This window comes from Oreochromis niloticus, linkage group LG1 (assembly GCF_001858045.2).
Source record: "Oreochromis niloticus isolate F11D_XX linkage group LG1, O_niloticus_UMD_NMBU, whole genome shotgun sequence".
Taxonomy (NCBI): domain Eukaryota; kingdom Metazoa; phylum Chordata; class Actinopteri; order Cichliformes; family Cichlidae; genus Oreochromis; species Oreochromis niloticus.
Genome location: NC_031965.2, coordinates 23333414 through 23359173, shown reverse-complemented (window position 1 = coordinate 23359173; position 25760 = coordinate 23333414). Strand labels below are relative to the sequence as shown.

General features: G+C 43.6%; 1 protein-coding gene and 1 long non-coding RNA gene across 3 annotated transcripts in view; one reads left to right on the top strand and one right to left on the bottom strand.

The window, feature by feature from the left end:
- Positions 1 to 25760, top strand: part of gse1b (Gse1 coiled-coil protein b) — a 163459-nt gene that overhangs the window by 99514 nt on the left and 38185 nt on the right. The window contains exon 1 of one of the 2 annotated variants that reach the window (XM_013269755.3): positions 1448 to 2157. The exons of the other annotated variant lie outside the window; for it this stretch is intronic. Within the exon in view, the coding sequence (XP_013125209.1) occupies positions 2121 to 2157 (37 nt within the window). The 5' untranslated portion in view covers positions 1448 to 2120. Of the gene's footprint in view, positions 1 to 1447; positions 2158 to 25760 lie in introns of those variants that run through there. 2 annotated transcript variants of the gene reach the window in all.
- LOC112846748 (uncharacterized) lies at positions 21874 to 23095 on the bottom strand. Its single transcript, XR_003219868.1, has 2 exons — positions 22959 to 23095; positions 21874 to 22194 (listed from the first exon to the last, which is right to left on the bottom strand). It is a non-coding gene; the product is annotated as an uncharacterized LOC112846748 (long non-coding RNA).

The window sequence follows — 25760 nt, the reverse complement described above, 5'->3', positions numbered from 1 at the left end:
ACACAGAATCACACAGATGCCTCTCAGCAAAGATGATGCGTGTTATTCGGACGCACTTAACCATAAGGAATACAGTATAACGGGTGCGTAAATGTCAACATGCTGAACTTATCCACCTTTATATTAGAAGTTTCACATTCTATAATGCTAGTCTTACTTAAAAGACTATCTGCTTTACTCCTCATCTCAATCTATAGACTCCCCTTACTTTTCACATTAGTCTGTCCCTCTGTGTGTCTCCCTCTTCCTTCAGTCACCAGTCCTTGTTAGTGATTATTTGGCCTGTTTGCCTATGAGCATGTCTTTCACACTCCCGCTCTTTCTCTCGATGTGTGCTGTCTATTCCTGTGTCCTTCGAGTCTTGCTGGAGGCATGGGACCCCTCAGTGTGCCTCCTCCTCTCTCTTTCCTCACTAAACTCCTGCCAGCCTTCCCTCCCTCTCTTTTTCATAGAATGGGTTGGAGAGCAACCCAGGGGCAAAATATCCCGGTAGACTATTTCAAAATCATCTATCTTTTCCCTTTCTTTATTTTTTTCCCCTACTTTCTTGCTCTTGCCCCCACGCCTGCTGTTTTTGTGGCTGGTATGGTTTGGCATGGATGCTTCCCAGCAGATAGTTAACTCCTCACCCCTATTGCCACCATCTCGGTCAGGTTTTTGTGTGGAGCAGGGGGCATAACACAGCATGTTTTGTGTGTTTATTCGCATGTGTGTATGCGAATGTGTATGATGAAGGGAGAGGGAGCGAGAGAGAAAGGGGGAAAGTCTGCTGTCGGCGCAGCATGGTGAGCAGTCTGTGCAGAAGACTGCACAAGCCAAGTTTCCTAGACGGACACACAAATGCACCCACACACTTGCAGACAGAGACGAGGACTCTCATTTTCAGAGGAGAGAATGGAGGCGGGGGATCTTTTATATTTTCCTCCTCCAAATACGTAGCTGTTCTATTGTGAGCTGCCCTTGAAGACCCACAACACACACTCTGCACTCTCTACGGGTTGATGCTTTCCTACTGTCTGATACAGTGAGAACAGATGCTCCCTTGATAGTCGTTGGCCTCTCGCTGTCACTGGTGCTGTCCAATCAGCTGTCACCCTAACTCCAAATTGAACTGTGACCATTCTCCTCCTCGGGTGAAGCATCAGCACTGGCTGGTATTTCCTTCTCATCTGTACCCTTGCCTATTCAGGCTCTTCTTTTGCTCTAACACCACCAACCCCCTCACACTGACACACACACACACACACACACACACACACACACACACACACACACACACACTCCCTTCCTCGCTATCTGGCAGTCTTGTTGCCTGGAGGGAGTTCATTCTGCCCTCCTTCTCTCCTCCTCTCCTCCACCTCTTTCCTTGTGTATCGGCAGTGAGAGCGAGAGAGAGAGAGAGAGAGAGAGAGAGGGGAGGGTGAGAAAATGAGAGAGCGAGAGAGAGAGTGGCAGCAGTAGCGGAGGAAGCAGAGCTGTCTCTCTTCTGATCATCTTTCTTGGATAGAGGGATAAAAGGCAGTCCTAGGAATCAGTCGTTGCTCTTGTCTGCAGGATTTACCCAGCCTGAGTTTATTCTCCCTCCTTCCTCTTTTCACCTCTTCTTGACACTGGACCGCTAGCTTTTACATCTCTCTCTCCGGCCGTCCCGACTCGCCGGGTGTGTGCGCGTGTCTGTTTGTGTGTGCGCGCTTGCGTGTGTTCATGTAAGAAAGAGACTGAGAAAGCGCGTTTCCTGCTGCTGCTTAGAAACGAACAGCAAGTGTTGTGACCCTTTGCCCCTGGGATCTTGGGCAAGAGTGAGGGGGTCGAGAGCACGGGCGTGCTCTGGGGTTGACCCTTGCACCGCTCTGTCTGTGTGTATCTGTGTGGCTGTCTGAGTGTTTGTGTATGTGTGTGTGTCCTGGCTGGCTGGGCGGTCCCAGCCTCACGCTTGGTTAGCGAGGACCAGAAAGCAGGGATGACAGGCTGAGTCCCAGCCCAGCCTCACCACACACTGAGCCTCGTTTCTGGGTGGCTGCGAAGGCACAGTCCCTTTCTGTCGAAGTCATCCAGGACAGGGCTGCTGCCTGCACATTTGAAACAAGTTGCTGTGGCTTCATGACAGTTAAACAGAAACCATGTTTGGACTAAAAGCACCACTTTACTACTTGCCAGGTAAGCTTATGTCATTCATGTGTGGTGTGAAAATGAACGTGTGTGCGTATTAAATCATTTTCTAAATGCACATTTGTGTGGGCATGTTGTGCATGTGTGTCATTCTCTCTGCGTGTATTTGTGTGTTGTAACAAAGTGCTCTAGAGGTTTGAGGTTAGCTCTAGAGTGCATCTGAGGAGACACTTGTCTTTGTGCTGTTGATCCTGAGGTTGGAACCTGAGATCCGAGGCTGGTAATGCTGTGTGACAGCAGCTCGCACTCTGTTCCTCTAACCTCTCAGCTCTTTCTCGTGGAAGTCAGCGGGTAAACGGGACACTAACCCGGCTGCTTTGTTTTATTCAGCTACACGATGAGTAGAGAAGCAAATGCATAGTTTTGTACGTGTGGTCTATCCTTTTGGGGGTTTTATACGTGTGTATGCTCACATGCATACGTGCATGTTTGCAGTTTTTGTATGAGCGTGCGTGTGGTGGGTTTGAGAAAAAATACTAGGGCGGCGTGAGGTTACCGCCGGTCGGCGCTTAAGTGCGTCTCGTGCCTCACTGGGCACTGATTGTGGAGAGGACAGCCAAGAGAGGGCAGTTAGAGAAGAGGGGAGAATGACAGACTGAGGTAGAATAGTAGAGAAGAAAACTTGAGAGAGGCAATGTTTTCTTTTCTCTTTCTGTGGCTTTTGCATATGTATTCATGTGTTCATAAATATTTAAATGCTTTGCCTCCTGCTTGATTGCTTGACATACACACTGTAAACCCACACACCTCTCTGTACTCTTCCATCAACTCGGAGATGCTTTTTGCTCTTTATACAGCTTTTTCGTAATCTAAATCCAACTATAATTCAGTTTTATACCGTAACCTAAATCTGCACAATGGTGCTTTACTTCTGTTTAATGTGTGCTTTCATCTGTGTGTGGATGTTGTCTCCCTGCAGCTTAACTGAGTACACTTCACCAACACTTCTTAGAGATAAATAATTTATGTGCTTTAGTCAGCAGGAGAGTGTGCAGCTAGACCATGACCGACCGCTTAAGTCTTTCTTTTTTTTCATACACATTTTTGTATTAATTGTGTATTAGTTTAAGGACGTGACCCACAGCACAGACATGAAATATGCTGCACTTCAAATGAAATATTTAGTTGAGTGTATACTGCTTTCTTTTGTATGATTTCACATTACATTGTTATGTTTTTTTATGTTTCTAGCACCTTTTTATTTGCGTTGATATTGCAGAAACACGGAGGACTCCAAAGATTAACAGTTATAAATAAGTAGTAACAAAAAACCTAAGAGACAAAATACTCAAGTCATACCTGTGATTACCTCTTTAAGGGTACAGACACTTTTCTTTCTTGAATAGCAAAGAAGTACACAAAAACCAAAGTACTTTAATATAGGCTGATGTCATTTGCGAGCTTTAACAGCTTTTTATCTACTATTTTTTTAGCCTCCTTCTGCATGTGCCTATCTCCACCGTGTCTTTCTAGCCTACTTCTCTTTTCAGACGACTGGTTTTGAAATGGATATTTGCTGGTAAAGGCCACAGAGTGCCTGCTGTGTGAGAAATAAAGACAGAAAGAAACACAGAGAGGTGTTTGTGTCAGGGGTTAGAGAGGAGGACAAAAGACTCAATGCACTACTTTTCTACATGTGTCAAAGCCTCTGACCAGAGGGCTCTTTATTTTCCAGGTTTACACTTGAATCAAACTGAGCAATATAAGAATTAACCAGAACAAGCAGAGAGAGACTGTTTTGGGGAAATCTGCAGAATGTGATGAGACAAAATCAGGAGACATTTAAGAGAAGAGAGGGATTCGTTGCTGGCTGTAACCTCCTTTATCTCCTCACATTCCCTCTCTGATGCCTCAGGACTTCCTCTCTTTGACTCTCTGACTCCCGTTAACCACCCAGTCATCTTCATTATTTCCCTCTTCATCCTCCTTGTCCTCCTCTTCCCTTATTTTTCCAGTGGTATCTGTGACCCTTTCTTCACTCTTCATTACTGCATGTGTGTCTTGGTGTGTGTCTGTGTGTGTGTGCACATGTGTGCTCTTGTGATCCCTAAACCTCCCACACCAATGTAGCCTGCAGCGGGAGAGTCACACAGATTAGAGACACAGGTCTTCGCTGTGACAGTGGCCAAAGCTAGTAAGGTCTCTGTGTGTGTGTGTGTGTGTGTGTGTGTGTGTGTGTGTGTGTGTGTGTGTGTGTGCATAAGCGTGCGCGCCTAGCTCTGTGGGTTGCTTCTTCTCTTCCCCCTTCTTTCATTCAGCCACTAAATGAGCCCCTGCCTGCCTTCCCGTCTTAACCGCCGTTGCCTTGGAGACCATGTCAGACACATGCTAGTTCTCCATGATTATTTGACAACAAAAAAGGTTGGGTTAAATAAAGAGGAATGGGTTGGGGGTGGTTATTGATGGGAAGAAGGCAGAGAAAGTGGAGAAAGAAATGTATTAAGAGAGAATAGCAGCGAGGGGTGTCGAGATAAAGGTGCAAAGGAGAAGCACTTGAACTTGGGTTGCATTTACATCACAGGCGAGGTGGAGCAGAGCCAGGGAGCAACCACTTCAAAATGGAGGAGGGTCATAGTCACTGTTTGTCACTATACCCCCGTCCCACTTTTACACTCCTCAGGTATCTGTTCTTCTAGCTACATGTCCATCTTGCCTTCTCACAGCTGTCACCCTCTAATGATCGTCCTCCATACCTGCTGTTTGTAAAACCCAGCATTTTTAACACTATATCTTTTTGGTGTGCGCATGTTAGCTATATTGGTCACTGAACCAACGATCTTGTCTAATAAGCTTGGCTGTCATGCACAAATCCACTGTATCTCTTTCCTCTGTTGTTGTCCCCCCCAGTGGTGTCTGTACTTCTACCCTGAGGGTTACATGCTGAGAAACAGGGGGGAAAGGTGTAAGAGTTACAGAAAACAGGATGGGCAGCAGAGTCTGTGCCTGTGACAATAAAAACAACTTGTGAAGCTGAAACCACAAACCACAGAAGCAAGCAGGTGGGGTGAGGTTAAAGAGCAAGAGAGGCTGAAGTTTTGTTATGACAGGCCACAGACTGACAAGGTTTTGGTGTTGAGAGCTAATCCTGTCAGAGTCTACTTGAAACCTCCCGAGGTAGACAGATTCATTCAGACTTTGCACTTTGTTATCCAGCCTACTTGTCAGGAAAGGGTACAAAAAAAGACTGAAATGCACAGTTTACCAAAAGATAACTGATATTTATTTTAGAGGAGAACAAAATGCGCAGATAAACAAATCTGGAAATAAACCAGTTTAATTGTTGTGATCGTCTTCTCTTCCCGTTCTCCCTGGCTCTCTTTGAAAATCAATTTCAGAAGAACATGGTAATCTGGACAAAATGCCTTTCTCTTCTCTTTCAGACACATGCACACGCAGAGGGAATCGATATGTGTGGGAGCCATGCTGGGTGTTAAGCCCTAGATCAGAGTGTAGACTAATCACTGGTGATTACCAAGTGCTTGTTCAAAAAAAAAAAAAAAAAAAAAAACTCGGCTAGAGTGCCGTCTGTAGAGACGATTTCGGGGTAAATGTGCATATTGAGAATTTGCTTGTGGATATGTGCGCAACATCACACGCTGGTAAACTAAGCCACAGGAGAGCATTCATTGATAAAACCAGCAGAGGGGTCCATACTGTGTTAGAAGATTATCTGTGGAGTAGTGAAATCATTATATCCAATTAACCACAATACCTTTGCATGTTCCTTCTGTTTATTCCTAGCTGAGACCATCTCCTCTGATCAATTCCTACAAATCTCCCCACTGCATCTTTCTCTCTTTATGCTAGCGTCAACTCAAGTGTGACCCATCTCTCTGCATCTTTCTCCTCCTCCCACTGTGCTTTTATCCCACAGTTCGCTCTATCATTGTATCCATTTATCTATTTTACTCCCCCTTTGCTCCTCGCTCCAACCATCGCTCCATTCCTCCCACTCCATGTGCTCTGACAGCTCTGTCATTAGATGGCAGTAGCAGCAGTAAAGCAGTCACGGTGATGGACTACTAGCTCCCTCGCCCTTTCTCTCCGCTGCTCTCTCTCCCTCACTCTGCCCTTGCTATAAAAGCTATGACCCATTCTCGATGTGGCATCTGTTCCACGCCAGTCCGCAGGTGGTACTGCCCCGGTCATGGCTGTAAAGGTCGGTGGTGCCGTGTCTCTCCGGCTGCCCTGTTAGCCTCCTCATAAACCCGGGAGTTGTTAAACCCTGACCCTCCACACCTGTGGCCTCCACTTCTCTTTGGATACAAGCCACCACCAGCTACAGGGTCCATGGAGCTCCAGAAATTCACACACATTTTTGTATTTTACAGAGAACCTGTACTCACATCATTTAATTCAATTCAATTTTATTCATACAGTGCCAAATCGCAACAACGCCTTTGTAAGGTAGACCCTACGATAATAGATAGAAAGAAAAACCCAATAATCATATGACCCTCTGTGAGCAAGCACTTTGGTGACAGTGGGAAGGAAAAACTCCCTTTTAACAGGAAGAAAGGCTCAGGGAGGGGCAGCCATCTGCCGCAACCGGTGGCACAACCTCAGCCAACCCATTATTCAAACTTAATCAGCTAAAAGAGGTGTGCAGAGTCATGCCCTCCCCCACTCCCACCCACACCCCACCATCTCACACACTCCTCTGCTAAAATGTGCTAAAACGTACTAAAAGAGTCCAAGGGGGAACATCTCTTCTGTTTAATTTGTTTAAAAATTAAAGTGCAAACATGACAAGCTGGGGTTTAATGCTGTGTGTTTTAAAATGTCCTAAAATAGTGATCTGTTGACTTCATTAAATAGCTTGATGTGAAAATTATAAATTATACCCATTTAACTCTAAATGCTGAACTGTTTCTATGCCTTCCTCATACTGGAGCCTTTTTTTTTCTAGTGTATATCTGACAGGAAATTTAGTTCGCCTGCATTGGCAGACATGAACATACACACAAAACCCTTACACACTTTTCTAACAGACATTTGGTATACTAACAGGTGCAGGGGGGTAATGAGGGCTTCACTGGTATCACAGTTGCAAGTATGATTTATGGACTACTGTCAGTTCGCCCTTTTTCTTTATTTGCCCTGCGGTAGTCTTGTCAGTTTGGCACCAGGGAGATGCAATGCTTTTGTGTTTGTGTAATGCTTTGTGCAATGCTTTGTGTTGTATGTGGATTTGTTTGCTCTGCTCCTCTGAGGCTGTGGATTGCACATATAGAAGCAGTAGTGGGATGGTAAACGCTTTTTCTCTACAGCACCGTGTGCATCCAGGGATATCGTTGACAGGTTTTCTACGTCCGGTCTCTGAGTCCTTACGAAACACTCGACTACCACAGCGGACACTCACCTCTGATCTTTTGAGTTAAGTCACTGTGAACTGAAATGACCCCCAAGCGGAATGCGAGGGCCATAAGTAGACGCACTCATATTTTGCGGTTGAACGCGCGTATGTGCGTACATGTGCATGTGTGTGTGTGTCTGTGCTGTCACGCCTTTCCTGAAACATTATTCCAGCAGCAGAAATAGCTGATCTCTAATTTCCTTCATCTTCCTTTGCCTCCACTAATCAAATTAGACTACAGAGAATTCTAATTAAACCCTCCCTGCATCTGATGACGCTGGGTTCACACACACAGACACGCGTACAGACGCCCATGGATGCACATCATTACACAGTGACACATGGGCACATAGATGGTATTTATTTTCACTTAGGAACACTCAGATGAATTTCAGTTTAACTTTAGGCAGCAGAATGGAGAGCGCCTTGTAAACCTCCCACCATCTGACTGCTGAAATTACTAAAATGCATTGAGAATGGGTGTGGAATACTCGGAGTTAATGCTGCTCTCATTGAGGCTAGTTGTCTAATTGATTTGTTATGATGTAGTAATACAAGGACTACAAGGACAGAGGAAGCAATATCCGAGCAAACCTAATTTGTGTTGTCTGTGAGAGAAAAGGAAAGCAGAGACCAAATTGTGACTGGGTTTGAATGGGAACCACTCACCTTGTAAAGTTATGTGGCTGCATTTTTTGTGCTTGTGATGTTACCATGTTGATAAGATCTTTCCACAGACAGACATATAAACACCTGCCCCAGCGTTCCAAACTGCCTTTGTGGTAGTTACCACTGCAGCAGGTGGCTCCTGTAATGACATGACACACACGCTACTTTCAGTGTCTGTTACTCTCCTTCAAACGCTCCAGTTCTCAAACTCAGCCTTCATATTCATCCAGACTACACCACTAAGTTCCAATAATGTATCCTGAATGGTTGCAACCTCAGCGTGTTGATAAAATCTGGTGAAATAAAGAAATAAAAACCACTTGGCAAAGTACTCAAACCTAGCTTTTCGGATTATTGAGCACAGTAATTGTATCCAGGTGTTGGAGCCATATTGCGCTTTTTTTTTAAACTAATTTAAGAAAACCAATAGCACAGAGATAGTTTGAGAAGACTATGACTAATCAACTAATCCAACTCAACAAATTACATCTTCATGCACAGGTTATAAAGTGTGTGTATTGACAGCTCCCCACCTAATGGCAGGTGGCTAAAAAATGTGTTTTGGATTAGTCACTTCACCCAGACCATGTTAGCTAGACAGACTGAATAAAGGAGGCAGGTATGAAGAGAAAGATGGTGCTAAGAAGGTCGAAGAGTGTATAGGATTTTTTTAAGGTTAGAACCTTTTATTGATTTTAACCTGCAGCACATACTTGACTTTTTGTGCAAGCACTTTGCATGACTGTTGACAGAGCAAGCATTATAACACTATGCTGGACACAACTCTGACTCCAGAGGGTTAGAGTTGATGATCTATTGCTTTCACCCCTGGAACATATACAGCAGATATCAAAATCAACATAAAATGTCTAACCAAAGTTTTTTCTGAAAAAACTTATTTTGGTGATGCAGATATTTTCATAGCTTTAAAAAAAAAAAAAGAATCTGTATTTCTAAACTTTACCATAAAATCAGGAGGGTGATGCACGAAGTTGCATAACCTTCCTCACATACAGATAAACAGACAGACTGACAGTGGATAAGCTCTATCGGTTGCCAGATGACTATCTTCTGCAGTGCAGTGAAGGTTCAGTTACATTTTGTGCACTTCCTCCCTGCCAGACCACCTGCTCGCTACACCAGTCTGAGCAGTCAGGTCCTCGCACTGAACGATTTGAATAAACACGAACGGCCTCTTTTCCACGGCTACGCAGTTACAAATATACTCACACCTGAGAGGTGACAAATGTCAATGATCTCATATGTTCCCTGCCCTTTTAACTGCACCATAAATGGATGGTCGGTGGAGAAACAAGCACAAAGCAGGAGATAGATGATGTTAGGGGGAGAAGCAGGGTAATCCTCCCTCACTTCCTGTGGTAATTAGGAGTGTGTGAGGCTAAGATTTATGAGGAAGAGGAGGGGAAAAGAGGGAACCGTACTACCCAGAGAGAGGGTAATAAAGAAACTGCTATTTTTCTACTCTGAAGCTCCGTAGAGCAGTGTGTATTTGTGTGTATCATTGTATGTGTTTCATGTGGTGGGTGAGGGCAGCCTTTTAAGCTGACAGCTTTCCAATCATTAGCCGATGGGATTTCAGAGCTTAACCATCAAAGCAACCCCTTCACTTATGGCAAGAAATGAAGAAAATGCAATTTGCCCATTCCAACCCCTCCTCCTTCTCTTTGTTGAGTCAGTTATTTGTCCTCCTTATATAGACATACAGCTACTTTCTCTGGATGCAGTTTGCAACATAGTCTTTTCTCACTTTCCTCTTAGATGAGTGTCTGCTACCAGCTTTCTGTGCATATGCTGTTCAGTTGCCTCCCTCTTAGCCAGGTGTTAGGCGGGGTGTCAGTGCCCCTTTCATCTCTTGGGTCCAGGGTACGTGCCTGTGTCACCATATGTGAGTGTTGGAAGGGTTAAGAATGAACAGCCAGTGAACTCACCAAATCAGCAGGATGCGCGGTATGGTACATTAAATGTTGTAGTGAATGAATAACCTCCTGCTTTTCATGCAGTGTTTTTTTTTTTTTTCTTTTTAGATTGTGTTTGTGCGTGTGTGCTTGTTTGTGTGTCTGATTGGTGCCATGCTGCCAGCCTCTCGGCACACAGGAAATGGAATTGAATCATGGGAGATAGATTAAGAGAATGGCGAGAGCTCATCACATCCCGTTAAAGACGGGAGATAACTCAAGGCAAGGTCTCTCTCTTTCTCACTTTCATTTTTCTTTCTTTCTTTGTCCTCTCTTGTCCCTGTGTGTACCTACTCTCACTTTCTCAGCTCTTCGCTCTTTGTCGTTCTTATAAGGTGGTTTGGCATGGGGCAAGTGCTTGCTGACAGGATCTAAAATGCCATATTAAAACTAATGTCACACACTGAATTTGTGTGTGAGTGAGCATGCGACAGAGTGACTGGGAGAGACTAGATGATGGATGATAGATGATGGTTGTGACCTGAATAGATGGCTCGGGGCCGGTCAGATGACTTCCTCAGCAGGAGGAGTAATGAGGAGAGGGCACAGGATTACCGCTCCATCACTCTGTGTTTATAGAAGCCTTACAGGGTCCACAAAATAAATAGCACAGCAGCTATAGCTGGGTATAAATCTCACACACTGCGCTGTTGTTTGTCCATGTGGATGAACAATATGTGTTTTTTCTTTTTGATGACAACATAAAAGGGGCGGGGGATGATATAGCTCATCCTCTCACATCCAGTTCTTTGGGCACTCTGTTTGTGTGTTTATGCGTTGACTTGTGTTTATTTGGTTGCTTGGTGTCAGAGGGTATGGGGGTTGTTTCGCATCCTGAGGGAAAACTGAACAAGCTGAACGGTCAGACAAGGTTATGTGAGAAGTTCTAAGTGAGTGGAGACGTATAAACATGCTCCGTTTCAAACACTCACACCATGCGTCGGTGCCTTGAGCCCAGTACAAACCAGAGTAACTTGCTAGGAGTAAAACTTGCCCTACAACGCTGGTTTCCCCGATAAATCCCAGAGTACAACCAGTCGAAGGATGATGCATCGATCTGACACGCGGTCGTCATACGCTCCTGCGCTGATTGATGTGGCCTGGCTTCTTGTTCTATGAGTGTCTGCTCCGGTCTCTCGGCATTATGTCAAGGGAGGTCTCAAAAAAGAGCGCGACAACTAAGGGTTGCTCAGGAGGTGGGAGTAGAGCAGATGAAGGTCAGAGTAACGCAGAGTGTAAGGTGAGAAAAGGGCTGAAGGGGGAAGATGAAGCACAAGGAAAGATAAGACAAGTGAATGTGAGCAGGCTGCCAAAAGTGCTTCATGTCTTTGTGCGAGACAAGAGGAGGTTAGGGGTGTGTGTGTGTGTGTTTGAAGAATGTCTAGGGGTGGATACTGATGGCTGTAAGGGAGGGTGAGTGTTGGGGAGTGGGAACAGATTTGGGGAGGGCTGGCCAGCTGAATCCTGGTGGGGAGTGGCAAGAGTAAGCTGGCACTGCGGAGGCGGGCATATGGAGGGCAGGTTGGCACTTTGGCTGCCACCGGAGTGTGCACCTGCCGGCAGGGGGAGACTCTGCCAAAAGGACGGGAGGGAGAGCAAGAGAGAAAGGGAGGCAGGGTGTGTTTGTGGTATGTGACAGTAAAAGCCGAGTTTGGGGCTGCTGGAAATGGTATCTTAAGATTTTGGATAATAACGGGATTCCGAGTGTGCTCTCTCGCAATGGAGACTCATGCATGCAAGCACACAGGTGGATACATAAAAGGACAAATGTTTACTCACTCTACAACCCTTAAAACCTTAGGCATACACATATGCACACACACACACACACACACCAAGTTGCTTAACTCAACCTCTATCTAAAATAAACACTCGCTCCTCTCTTCACCCTGTTTGTCTAAATCTATCAGTCAGATGCACTAAGTGAGTCTCCCGGTAGAAGAACAAATAAACAGTGTTGATAATCAGGATAGCATTTAAACTCTTCACTACATACGCTACAACACACTTCCTAATTGGACTCAACTGTTTTGCTGCTAACTAGCTGCTAATTAGATCAGTGTATTCCTCTCACTCCCTCACTTTTCCTCCGTCATTATCGGCTGTGAACAAAACACTTCCGAGAGTTTTTACTAAAAAGTAGCAGTACTCATGCGAGCAGTGGAAAGCAAGGGGATACTTTTTTTTTAATTTTTCATGTCAGTGAATCAAAACTTGACATGTATAACATGCTGAACAGAAGAGAGATTGATACGCGTTTCCTGTGTACTTAAGAGTTTATTAATCAGGGTCTTTGTGTTTTGGCTCCTCAATACTGACACACATGCACGAGCCAAAAGGCAGTGCCCTCGTTAAGCCGCCGTCAGAGAAGGTTTGTCACAGCCCACCGGAGCCCATCTTTATCCTAATACACACATACACGTGCACACAAAGAATTTCATGTCTGTGCATGCTGGTGCAGTCATGCAGTATTGTGGATGTCGTAAGTGTCCAAAAATAAAAAATAAAAGAGGTGTGTGTATGCACATGTGGGGGGGTTTTTCCCATATATGTGGGTGTCCACAAGTCTGTGCTGCAAGTGGATGGTGAAGGGGCCGTGACTCTGTGCTCTGGTTTTAGCCTTGGCCGTGGACTCAAGTGTTTGGGCTGCCATGTTTTCCTCTGATCTGCCTCCTCTCTTTCATCAAGAAAACCACAGAGAGCAGGGCAGAGGGAGACGAAGCGGTTTAAAGGCTGGCAGCAATACCATGGCCTTGAGGTGTTATCTCTGCCCCTCACCGTGCTGGAGAGAGTGTGGATCGGATGCAGCTAAAAAGAGAGAGAGCGAGAGACAGAGAGGGAGAAAGGGATTGTGGGAGTGATTTCAGTGCAGCCCGCTTCTCCTTTTTTCCCTCCCTGTGTGGGGCAGTATGGTTAGCAGATGGTCTTGTTACCAGCAAAACGGGAATGAACGCTGTAAAATTTGCTCGTGTTAATTTCTTGTCCCCCAGGTGAGACGTCAAGCACTCACATACGCAGACCAGCACATTTACACACGTATCGCAGATACTCTTGCATGCGCGGCCTTGCCCTGCTGGCTTTAAACACACACCATCTGCATGCAAAGAAAGTGTGTCGGAGGAGTGCGAAGCGCGTGCTTGGCTTAAAGAATGTGTTTCCAATGTTCATAGCCATAGCTTATGTTGCTTTGGAATGTAAAGTGTTACCAAACACTTCATGTATCAGTCATCAGTAACCCAGTTGTCCAAAGACAGTGGGTGTTTTGAGGGCAGACTGACAGAGCTGAAAGGAGGGCTGAATTGGCAATTAGAGGCAAAGGGAAGCAAGGGAATCTGTGCTAACAGGGAGGAGGAGATGGCATGTTCATCCGCAGATGAAGACTAAATCCTTTCATTCCCTCCTCATCTTCCCTCCCTCCTTTCCCTGCTTGCTTAGCAGTGAGATGAGAGCTTGTGCTTTGTAACGTCTGCTTCTCCATGTTTATGTGTATCAAGGATCCGTACTAGTCCATAGCTTATCCCTCTGAGTGTGTGTGTTCTGCAAGGATAGAAGCGCCTTAGCCTTCCTTATCGTCTTATAGTAGGGTGCTCACTTTTGCAGTTTGAACCCCAGGGAGAAAGAAAGTAATGGAGGCAAGGGAGAAAAACATACCTACACAAAGTGCAAAGTAATAATCTTTACTTTCACTTGCTCTCACACCATTTGGAGACATGCCCGTTTTCCTCATAAAAGCACTGTCATAGCAGGACTTGCAGCAGTGGCACATGATGCTTCGCCATGGGCCTTGTGTCTCTATATAAAGCATAATCTTTTTTGCGTTGTATTCCTCTTTATTATCTAAGCTAATTCAAAATCTCAAACAGAGACACAAGGGAAGAGACGTGGTAGATATGAAAGATGGCTGCACTGACTGGATGGTGGACGCTAATAGACCTGCAACAGTCAGTGAAATAATAAGAGGTGGTAAAAGAGCAAGTAAAGAGAGCAAGCGTAAAGAAATTTATCTTACTACTTCTGCCTTTGACTGTAACATCTTTAATTTACTGAGTAAAGGCTACAACACCTGCAAACAGCATATTCAGTGGATGACCGCTGGTAGTCTTCTTGGCCTTTTCCTGCCTTTGTGAAATTGAATGCAGATGAACTTGCCTTGGAGCGCTACTACCCTGCTAACATTGCTACGTTCAGGGAAAGGGAATGACAAAATGTGAAGGAACTGATGATACTGCAGTGTGCTTTAGGTAAGCTTTAATGTCATATGCTGAACTCACATATATGTATTGCACGCACAGTAGTGTTTCTGTGGTGTTAATATGAAGCCACTATGCCACCTACGCAGTCCTTCAAAGTGAATGAAGTGAGTCATATGTGAGGAAGCTCTATATGAATACAAGATTCAGAACACATATGTTCACCTTGAACGCACAGTACACTCTTATATACATTATGCTCATAATAACATAGCAACCGCATATCCTGCCACACTGTTAAAGCACAAAAATCAGTGGCTGGAGATGTTCCACAAATCCTGTTGCTCTTTAACTACTGTGGTAGCTTGCAGGTCTTGGTTGAGTCCTTGATGTGTGCAGAAGAGGGATGATGAGCTTAATGCAGTCTGTCTGTGTCCCAGACGTGACCACCACATTAATACAGCGCTAATACAATGCTCTGTCTGCTGCATGCTAATAAAGTGCCAGCCCTTTTTCTCACACTCATTTCCTCATATAGTAAGTCTATTGTGTGAAACAAATGAGACAGGTGAGAAAAGACAGACTCCTATAGGCTGTCGAATTTGAATCCGTCATCTGTCACAGCACAAGCCCCATTATCATGTTTACATTTTCTCATGCATTTTGTTTTACAGCGATACCAGAGTCTGCACAGGAGTCCAGCTTTGACTAGCATTATGAAAACAAAACTAGACTTTCTTTAACTTTAGCACAACAGATCTTCAGCATCAGGTAGCGATGCTTGTAACAGAAATATAGAGAGAGCAAATCGGACAGAAGCACAAACAGTTCTTGCGCCAGCTATTACCACAACTTTTTGAGGAGGTCCATCTCAGCTGCGATGGGAGCCTCCAGAACACCTTGAGTGAAAATCGTGATTTGACTTTAACGCTTGGAAGACCTTGACATTTGGTCCGTCGAGGGGGCGGTAAAAACAACCCTCTGACCACCTCACACCACGCACAACCACATCTCAGACCGAATGGATAAACACGGGCACTTCAAAGCAGCTCAGCAGCCATACCAGCAGGCCTGAGAGGAGAAGCGAGAGGGAGGGAGGAACTGCAATACTGGAATAAATCAGGAGGGAGGGGGCTGGAGGGATGTGTAAGCATGACTGGTATTAATGGCCTAATAATGTATTTGGCTGTTTTGGCAGTTGTGAAAAGGGTGAAGGGGACAGAGGGCAGAGGAAAAGGGGTTGACAGCATGTCACAGCTGGTTAAAAGCAAACCCGGAGCAGAGAGAGAGGGCTTGTTTGCCGGGCTAAATGCTGTAAATAACATCAGAGAGTGCAGCTAAATGGAAATCAATGCAATTACCCTATTAGCATGGGCTTGAACTCACCCTGGCTTTTGCCAAATCTCTCTGTCTCTCTCTCTCTCCGTTTATTCATTTCCTGTACATTTACTGCTCCATATATCATGGTATACTGTACATTTGTGGACACGTTTACCATAAAAATCTGAGAAACAGCACTTAAAAATTTAGCAGCGTGTCTATATTAGGATCATTCAAGTGGACATGCTGGTTTGTTCCTACTAACACCACTGCAGGCATTTTGTTTAGATTTGCATAACCCCCTTAATCACCCCTATTTGAATACCTCACAATTGCAGGGGGAGATTATGCTGTTAAGTGGTAAGTCATAATTAGATAAATAACTGGTTTGGCTTTCATCATCCCTGTGCCATCTGTTTGAGGGTGCACGAGTTTACAGGGGTGGGTGAGAGGAGATGGGAGTGGGTGTATGCAAGAGGGTGGGGATAATGAGAAAAAGATTCCGGCTTTTAGTAGGTTATGTTGCATTTAAAAAGTGATACACAAGTCGCAAAAGAATTTGTAATTAGACATAGCACTCACAGTCTTCTTTCATTCAAATGGGTCAAACTCCTTTACATAATTCCTGTGTTTGAATCCCTACAAACTAAAAACAAGGGGTATTACAGCTTACTTTCAAACTGAGTGTCACCTCAAAGCTTGGAATAAAGTATTCTGAGCTAAAGGCTGATTCATCTGTATCAATGTTTTGTGTTTTTTGTCTTTTCTATGGCAACCTACAGCGCTATAGTACCAGTGATTGTTGTGCTGTCTGTTAGAACGCATTTGCATAAATTTACAAGACGCTTGCTTGTGTTTGTATATGTAAAAACGTCTCAGACACAATTCTTCGCTGTGCACCTCTTCTATCTTCCTATTTATTAATTATTATTTCCTCTTGCTATTTCTTCCGAAACACACGAGCACATCTGCTACTGCCTGACATGCATGCATGTCTTCATCTGTACTGATCCCAGCGCTTTCCTTTCCACACTTTCTGTTTGGATGCTCCGTTTCATTTCCTTCCCGCCCTCCCTCTGTACCACCTCCCCCTCTACTATTCCCTTCTGCTGTAAATATCACAGTAAAATGATAATGCCTTTAACCTGGTACTTTGCCTTCATCCCTCTCTTTTGGTTGCTTTGTCTCTTTATCAGAAAATAAATATTGTGGTACCTCTGTCTGCTGCTGAATTGAAAGGAACAGGCAGAGAGGTTTCATATCTACAATAACAGCGAGGTGGGAACAATTTGATCTAATTAGCAGCTGAGGTATTACCCATAAACATTCAGCTCTTATTAACTTTTGCTGCATTTAGAGCGGGACCTGCATCCCGCTTAACAAGAAATGGAGGTGTACTAAGTGTAGAAATACATATTCACACAATTGTATGAACATTTATGAACGTCATATATTTTTTTGCTGGTCTGTGTTTGTGTGGGCAGTGTGCGTAGGGGTTTAGGGTGTCTGTCTCTCAACATTCAGAATGACAGCTGACAATTAGCTTATGCCAGTGTGGTTAATCAAGGAGTGTACATTGTTAATTATACACAGCAGAGGGGTGGGAAGGTGGAATATATTTGAATAATTGGAAGAATGATATAACAGCAGGCTTTTAAATTCCTTTGCCCTTTTGCATGTTTAATGAAAGGTTGTCTATGTATGTGTATGTCCACCCAGACCCGGGGGCTTGTCTAACATCCATAAAGATAAACCACACAAGAGCACACGGGTTAGTGCACATGTAGAAAGTCACACACATTTACAACCCCCTCCCACACACGCAGACGCATCATCCGTCTCTCTTCTTCATACACACACGCACACACACCGCAAAAGAGAGGCTTGAGAAACGGAGGGTATGTCTGAGTGGTGCGCTCGTGCCTGGTTTTCCAGATCAATGATGTGTGGCTGGGTGATCGATGTGAGGGCTTAGCGGAGTGGAGAGAGCTAATGGGCAGGTCAGTGGCTTAGACACATCCTGGCTCCCCCTGCCTATTACCACTTCGTCTGTTAATAGGCCTCACCACACTCCCCTGTTGCTCACACACACACATACACAGACACCCACAGAGAAGGGGAGTGAGGAGGGAACACAGCAGAGCATGCTCGCTCCACACACCACCTCCCTACTTCCTGTTTGAATCCACGTCTCTTCAACATATAGAAATGTATTCCTTAGTTTTTCATTTATTTCCCTGTCTTCTCTACTGTGTGCTAAGAGTAAGCCTGTGGAACTGCATACATGCATACTGCCTGCATGTATGCATGATACCAGGCAGAGCAGATAAGCAGCATATTTACAGTCACGTAAAGCAAATGTAAAAGAGACTACTGTGCATCGCTCCCCTAATCTCATTAAAGTCTTCTCCAGCATGCACAGGCTTAAAGACGGCTCTTCCCTTGGATTTCTAATTGACCAAAGTATATGCATAAGTGGAAATACAATACGAGACTGGGGTCTCGGTTAGGCAAGGTAAGCAAAAAAACAGCTGGGTCTATATCACTAATAAGACTCTGTATGTTACTGGCATATTTCAAATCAGTTGTGCTTTTTTGTTGTTTCTAAAGCACTATTCAGTCACATGCTGGCTTCATATTGGACCACTTATTACTTGTGGTTTCATTCAGATGTACCTCAGTAGTGATGGAGAGCACCATATACAGAGATTTGCCTCACCCTCAAGACAGGACAGTACATAAAGTGACGTATAATGCATGAGGTCACAGTTTTCTAACCGCAACATGGCAGATTTTTTCCCCGTGTTATTGCTATTCTCAGCATTTCATTTGGTTGTTTATTTTTTCCATGTTTTTGCAGCACTGCTTCCAAGACTTTTATTTGATCAACTGTACATAGCCACAGCCTACATCAGCATGTTATAACATGCAAGCAGTTTAGATTTGTGCTGTCTGAAAGTTGGTCTGAAAGCCATTTTTTTTTAATGTAGAGAAGAGGAAGAAATATCTAATACTGTGCTTTTTTTGTTTGTTTTTACAATATTATATACTGTTTGGAGTAAAACTTCAATTTTATCTTGTATTATTGTACAACACATGGTATATCCACATATAAATAAACGTAAAATGACTGAAATCACTACTCCCTTAATTGATTTGCCTAAAAAAATAATTGCTTGATAATTTGCAAATTGTTGAAATGATGTTACAGAGCAACCGGTTAGTCAGTTAATGAAGAAAATACTTACTTGGTAAACTAATCATTAGTTGTGGCTATCTACTTTCTTTCTGTTTTTCTGGTGATGCAGTACTGACAGCAGGTCAGTAACTGAAGAAAATAATGTGGGACATGTTGTATTTCTCCCTCTTTTGTTATCTGTCATTCCATCCATCACTCTCTCTTTCTTGTCTAACATGTCACTGACTGAAGACCCCTTCTGTCTTCAGTGTGGCATCTGATCTGCATGTTAATTACATCTCTCGCCTTAATTTAATATCTGGCTTGGAAGAATGTGGAACACACACCCCAGAGGTATAGCATATGCCCTCCAGCTCTCGCTCTCTCTCACACATGCACGTATGTACATATGCCTGTACACGCACAGACATATGCAAAGCCTGATGATTTTTTTTCTACTGCATCCTTTGTGCTTGCTGAGATTGCTGCTTTGCTAAGGTTTTGTGTGGGTGATGGAGGTAGGAGGCAAAGCCTAGTATAGTCTGGATATTAAGCTCAGTGTTAAAAAAAAAGGGACCCAGGCACAATGTCCACAGGGGTGGCTGAAGTCTTTTCCAACCCGTCCACTCTGACTGTGTCTCCCTATGGCGAAGTCTAAAAGAGCTGCCACTTGTCGTCAGCTTGATGGAGGCGAAGTAGGAGGTGGGGGGGAATCTGTGCTGCTTGTCGTTGAGAGGACTGAGGGAGTTCAAAAAGGAGGTGAAGAAATCTTTTTTTTTTTTTTAAGATGCCGAAGGGAAGGAAAGCGTGCATGCATTTGTAGCGGTAGGTAGCTCTTTGACCAGACGCCACTCTCCACCAAACATATGCATATAGGCAGGCACTTTGCGACGTAGACCAGAAGTGAATTGAGAGTTCACAAGGTGTGTGATTCCATCATAGCTCTAATAATTACAGCAAATATTATTACAACCTTGCCGGCATACTCACACATGTTCACAGACACACACACACACACACACTCGATCCCTTTCTCAGCCATGCAACAAGGCTGTGTCTCTTGTGGCTGATAGATTGTAATGAATGTAACAGCAGTCAGATCCTTCAAAAGCCTCTCAAAAGCTTAAGCCCCTTTATTAAATTAAGCTAACGATGCCTAAGGCCAGGTCTGCTGCTGAGAGAGCGAACGAGAGAGGGAGGCGGAGAGAGCGAGAGAGAGAAAGCAAAATGGGGAGCCAGAGAGAGGAGAAACAGGAGAAGTAATGCATAGGAGAGTAAAGGCTGTAGAGAAAATGAAGAAGTGGAGGAGGAGGAGGCGATGTTAGGAGCGAGTATGTGAACTGGCAAGTAGTCAAATCAATGAGGGATGGTAGGAATGGGGGATGTTTAGTATCAAAGGAGGAAGGTGCAGGAGGTTAAGAAGAAAGGCTGGTGAAAGAGGAAAGGAGGAGGAGAACAGAAATGCCCTGCAGACTCCCATAGTTATACGGCAGTACACCTGCAGCTGAGAGAGATGTAGCAATTAAGAAAAGGCAAATGTGTGTTTGTTGAAAAGTATTCGTGTACACCCGACACTGTGGATGAAAACATAAATGTTTAACCACTTGGTGGAGGTTTTAAATGGTGCAGGCGTTTTGAAGTTGTTTTCACACTCTTTTGGACACAAGTTAATTACACTGTGTGCTAAATGCTGCAGCTTTGTATTAATATGTGGTGGGTCGCAAAGAGGCACAAAAAAAGCTGAATCTCCAACTCGTGTAGATGTAAAATCACATAGTTTCCTAAACTGTGACAAAATGAGCCTCTGCATGCTTCTAATAGGTTGGCCTGTGACTAAAGGAATTAAGAAACGGCTTTGTTTTTGTCTTTTGGTTTTTTTTACAAATGTATTAGATGATCCTTTTGTTCTCTCACTGATTAATGCAGTCACGCTGATGCTTGTTATAGAACAAAACATATTTATGAATATTTCAAATACTGTGATGCCAGAGATTATTTTCTAATAATGACTCATTATTTCTAAAAATGACTAATCATGATAAATCACTAAAGTCTAATAGCTAATATGTGATTAGTGATTGAAAAAAGACCATAAAAAATATTAATTTTTGAGTCAGCAAATAGATTTTAATGCCCAAATGTCTATTTGACTAATTAAACAGAAAAGGAGATCCTTATAGTGTCTGCAGAACTGAGCTGAGCAGACAGGAGGTACATCAAAGGCTGAAGTCTCCGTGCGGCATTGTTAGTCAGGACACCTTGTCTACCTGCTCTCTCACTCTCTCTTACAGGTCAAGTAGAGGCGAATGATACACTATCACTTGGATGAAAGACGTGACATGTGGTGCACAAATGCGCTCACGCATAGAGGAGGGTTATGCTGCCTGACAGAGCACGCCGTGTGTGTTGGGTAGTGCTTTTTTCTGCTGTGCTTTGCCGTTTAATAGTACAAACAAATGAGCTATACGGAATTAAGCTTACATTTGATCCAGTGCATCCCTAAATTAGCCGTGTACACCACAATGTACAAAAGGCCCTCAGACCTCTCCCCTCCCCAGCCATCACCTGCTTAATCCTCGGTTTCATCCTTGGCATCGCGAGAACACCCTGTCTTTACTGTTTACAAGTTTGGCTTTGATTTTACAGCCTGTGCAGTCGTTGGTATCTAATCCACAGTAAAACCATTGATAAGCCAGACGGGGGTAAAAGCTTTTTTAGCTGAGGCTTCTGTGTGCTTTTTGTGATCGGCTGTCCCCTTGTGGACATTTGCTGGAATTACTTTCATTTTTAAATTACCTACTGTACCCTGTGTTGTCATGCTGTAGTGGTAATTAGCAAAACAAAAGAGCAATGACATCTGTTTTTGTTGGACTATATGGTTAAATTAACTGATCTATTTTGGATCAATGTATTTCGTAAGATACTATTGAAGGTGAGCTAATAATATAACTAATATTAGATATTGGTATACATACGCATGCGCAATAAAAACAGAAATTTAAATAACAGGCTAACTTGGTGCGAATTGCATTTTAATTGATCAGGAAGTAGTCTAACCCTTTACATCCTGGTGAGCACTTTAACGTGCATTCTTGTCCCGCTGGGATGACTATGCGAGGTCAGCCCTGTTGACTGGGGGCGTGACGGGGAGGGAGCAGGTGCTTCTACCCCCGCCCCCTCCGCCTTGCCAGTCTTTCTGTGTGCCTGTGGTCCGGCCCCGCCGGGGCGGAAGCTCCACCTCTCGGCTCCCGGCAGCCGGCCGCCTCTCTCCTCCTCTCTCCGGCGCTCTGCTCTGCTGTGCTCCGTCGCTGTGGCCTCGCTAGGCGTCGGAGCTTCCTGCGTGACAACAAAAGTGCACAGTCTGTGTTCTCGACGGAGGATGGATCAACGCTTTCACCGCTAACGGAAGGAGATTTTTTTTTTTTTTTTTTAACATTTTTAAACCAATTTATAAACACTGGAATAGCCCATACTTGTTTGCGGTGAGTGATTTTTTTTTGTGTGAATCTGTTTTCAAACCTGGAGGTTGTTTGTGTATACGAGCGAACATACGGCGAGGGTTTGTTGAGGAAGTCGTTACTATATCGAGGAAACGCGTGCTTGTTATTTCATTTTAATTTTTCGAAGGTCGGTGCCGAGCCCTTGTGTGTGTGTCTCTGTGTGTGTGTGTGTGTGTGTGTGTGTGTGTGTAGCCTCGCTGGTGTGCGCGCGCGTGCTTTTGTGTGTGCGTGCTAATGTGTGAAAAAGAGACAAGAGAGAGTGAGTGCAACAGAAAGAGAAAGAAAATGAGTCGCTCCGGTGCGCTCACGCGGCCATCCAGCCCTTAATATCGTTCAGTATTTATATATCGTTGCTCACTTGTTATTAAGGACTTTAATATAATCGTGTTTTAAAATGCAGATTACCCGAAGGTCTGTAAAGAAAAGCGGCCGACCCCCCAACCCCTCAAATGAACTTCTTGTAACATTGTTACCGGTTCACTGTTGTTATTAGCCCATTAAAGCACAGCCCGGGGTTTCTGCGTTAAGCCATTTACGCTCACTTTAGACCCTTTTGACACGGACTCTTTAGCCTGTTTAAAACTGTATTGATGGATTTACTTTGTTGTTAATCCGCAGTCTTCAGTTCGTTTGGCTCCTTCGCAGTTGTTGTCTTTTCTGTGTTCCTTCTCGGGGCATTTCCTCTAAATGTGACTGCTAACGCATCTTGACCATTTTGGTGCTGTCGGGTTGGAGGATCTCACCCTGTACGTGTTTGTACGCGTGCGCGTGGCAGGTGGACCGTCTTGAATCACATCCCACGGGCTCCTTCACTTTCTGTCTTTCTTTAATTTTTTTTTCTTCTTCTTCTGTGGGGAACACACCGAAACAGACGCACACACCGCTCGTTAGTCTCGTCGGGGACACAACCTGGGTTTAAAACACGGCCTGCAAACACAGCGGTGAAGCAACAGGCTTTACTGCACACACCGTGCGGCGGGTTGAGTTTATCTATAGCCAGAAGGAGCCTTGTTGTGTGTTTTAGCTGCTGCTGATAAGCTTTGCCATAACTGCAAGAGCAGGGAATCTGACCTCCTGCTTTCTTTTTAACAGCTGCTGACTGGTGGTGGTGATAGGTCATTCATTGCTACATGACTATCCCTCTGTCATGACTTTGTTCTGACATTTTTGGCATAATTCCGAGGCGTTTAATCCATTACTTATTGTAACTGACATGGGAAACAGTCCGGCTTCTCAGAATAGAGCCAGAAATGGCTTACAGTAGGGTAAAGGGCTAAAAAATACAGTGTAGGACAATTAAAAGTAAATGAGGGGGGCACATCAGTTGGCACTAGAATAGAACAGGAAATGGTGTCATCCCAGGTATTTTGGTTATCACAGACACTATATGTATAGAGTTAGTTTCACTCCTATCAAAAAAAAAATCCTGTAAATGTATCTTACAGTTGTCATTCACTGTGTATTTAGTCAAGATATTGATCCAGATTAAGCCATATGCTAGATATGTGGTTACTGGCCAGGTGCTTTTAGGAGTTCTCCTCAAGTGCGGTTAACTTGAGCCTACAACTGACATCTTTTACCTCTGATGGTAGCCGGTGTCACCACTTCACTAATTTGTGTTTCATACAGGAAATCCTCCGCATGAACACATGCTCAACCTGCCATTTAAACAGTCCATATTAGACTGCTTTAACAGATTCAGCTCTCACTCCCTCTGATGTTACGCCTTTCAGCACAATATGTCTTTTAATTAACTGTTCGTAATCACCAAATGTTTATTAGATGTAAAAAAAAATTGAGGATAGAGACAGATTATTAAGTTTTAATTCAATTCAAAATATATAACTTTGGCTACATTTAAATTTACATTTACACTTAAATAGAATAATGTTGGAACCAGTGACACAAACTGCTACTTTCATTTCCTGATGGGTATTATCAGACACAAAAATTAAGCCAAAACCATGTAGCTAGGTCACTGTACTCTGTGCCATTTTATTTTTATTTCACGGGTACTCCTTTCCCATCGTGCCATATTTGCTTTGGGACACTTCCAGTATATGTTTTCATGCTAACATGTTCATTCGGATAGAGATTTTTTTTCATTTTAAAATGAAACTCATTCATGTGGATGTAGTTGAGAGCAGAATGGATGATGTCCTGTGTTTTCTCCATCTTATAAAACCTGTCATTCAGCTGGAGAAGCAGTTTCTAATCTTGCTTTTAATTTATTTAGGGATCTCTGTTATTACAATGGGACTGCAAATTGTGTGCTTTTAAAATAAAGCCTGAAGTAGTGATTTCACAGAGAGAATTGTTAGGGGTTTTATTTTTATGTCTCTTTTTCCCCACTGCAGCACATATATATATATTTACTAAGCATTTCACTAGGTTTTTGGGCCAGAACAGTGATCACGTCACAAGGCTGCTGGGTTAGGATCGTTCATTGGTAATAGAGAGGGCAGGGTTAGGGTTAACTAAATTTAACCAGGTTGTAATTAATAATCCAATATCATTGATAAAAACTACATAGAAGTCACTGTAATGGGTCTTCAGACATGCAGGACACAGATGCACAGTTTTTGTATAATTTGCTGACTGCACTTCTAAAAACTGGAAATGCATTTTCAGCTCCTTTTTGCTTAACAAACTAGATGGAAGCAGGGCGGTGCAGTTTGCATTGTTTCATACTTAAGGTGGATAAAAACCTGGCTGCTGCATGAATGTACCTGTTGTTTTTACCACAACTATGCAATTGTGATGGCTCTTTTGTTCAGTGGACAAGATAATAACTTTGCACCTATGAAACACTCCGCTGGTTGTGATAGTAGTTGAGTTTTCTACATTAATAGCATTCAGTTTTTGCAGGTCTGTCTGATCTTGTCTACAATCTTTTTTTTTTTATCATCAGCCACCACTTTACACTGTATGCAATATCATTAGGTAGAAAGGAGTATTAATTTCCTACTTATGTTTAACTGTAATGCAACTTCTCTATGTGATGCAATTTGTTTCCTCATCAGGAAAACCTCTACTGTGACTGGCCTAGTTTAGGCAAACAAGCACCTGCTGATAATGAAGATTTTCTGCTTGTTTTAAATGAAGCATTACCTTTCAAAGTGACTAACAGAAACTTTTCGATTGCCCAGTAATGTTCTGAGACACTAAAAAGTGTTCTTTGTTTGTCTACCACAGTTTGTGAAAATTAAGTCTTAGCAAGATATTATATATACTAAGAGGAACAAATATAGTGTTGTTGGCAGAAGTGAGTTAGCTGACTTTGGTTGGATTTATCCTCTCTTGTCACAGACTTACATGTCTCTGATGGTTCAGCACATGATAAGAGTAGGAGATTACTTATGCAAATCTTGCTCTGAGGAACAGAATTTTTTTCAGTTGTAA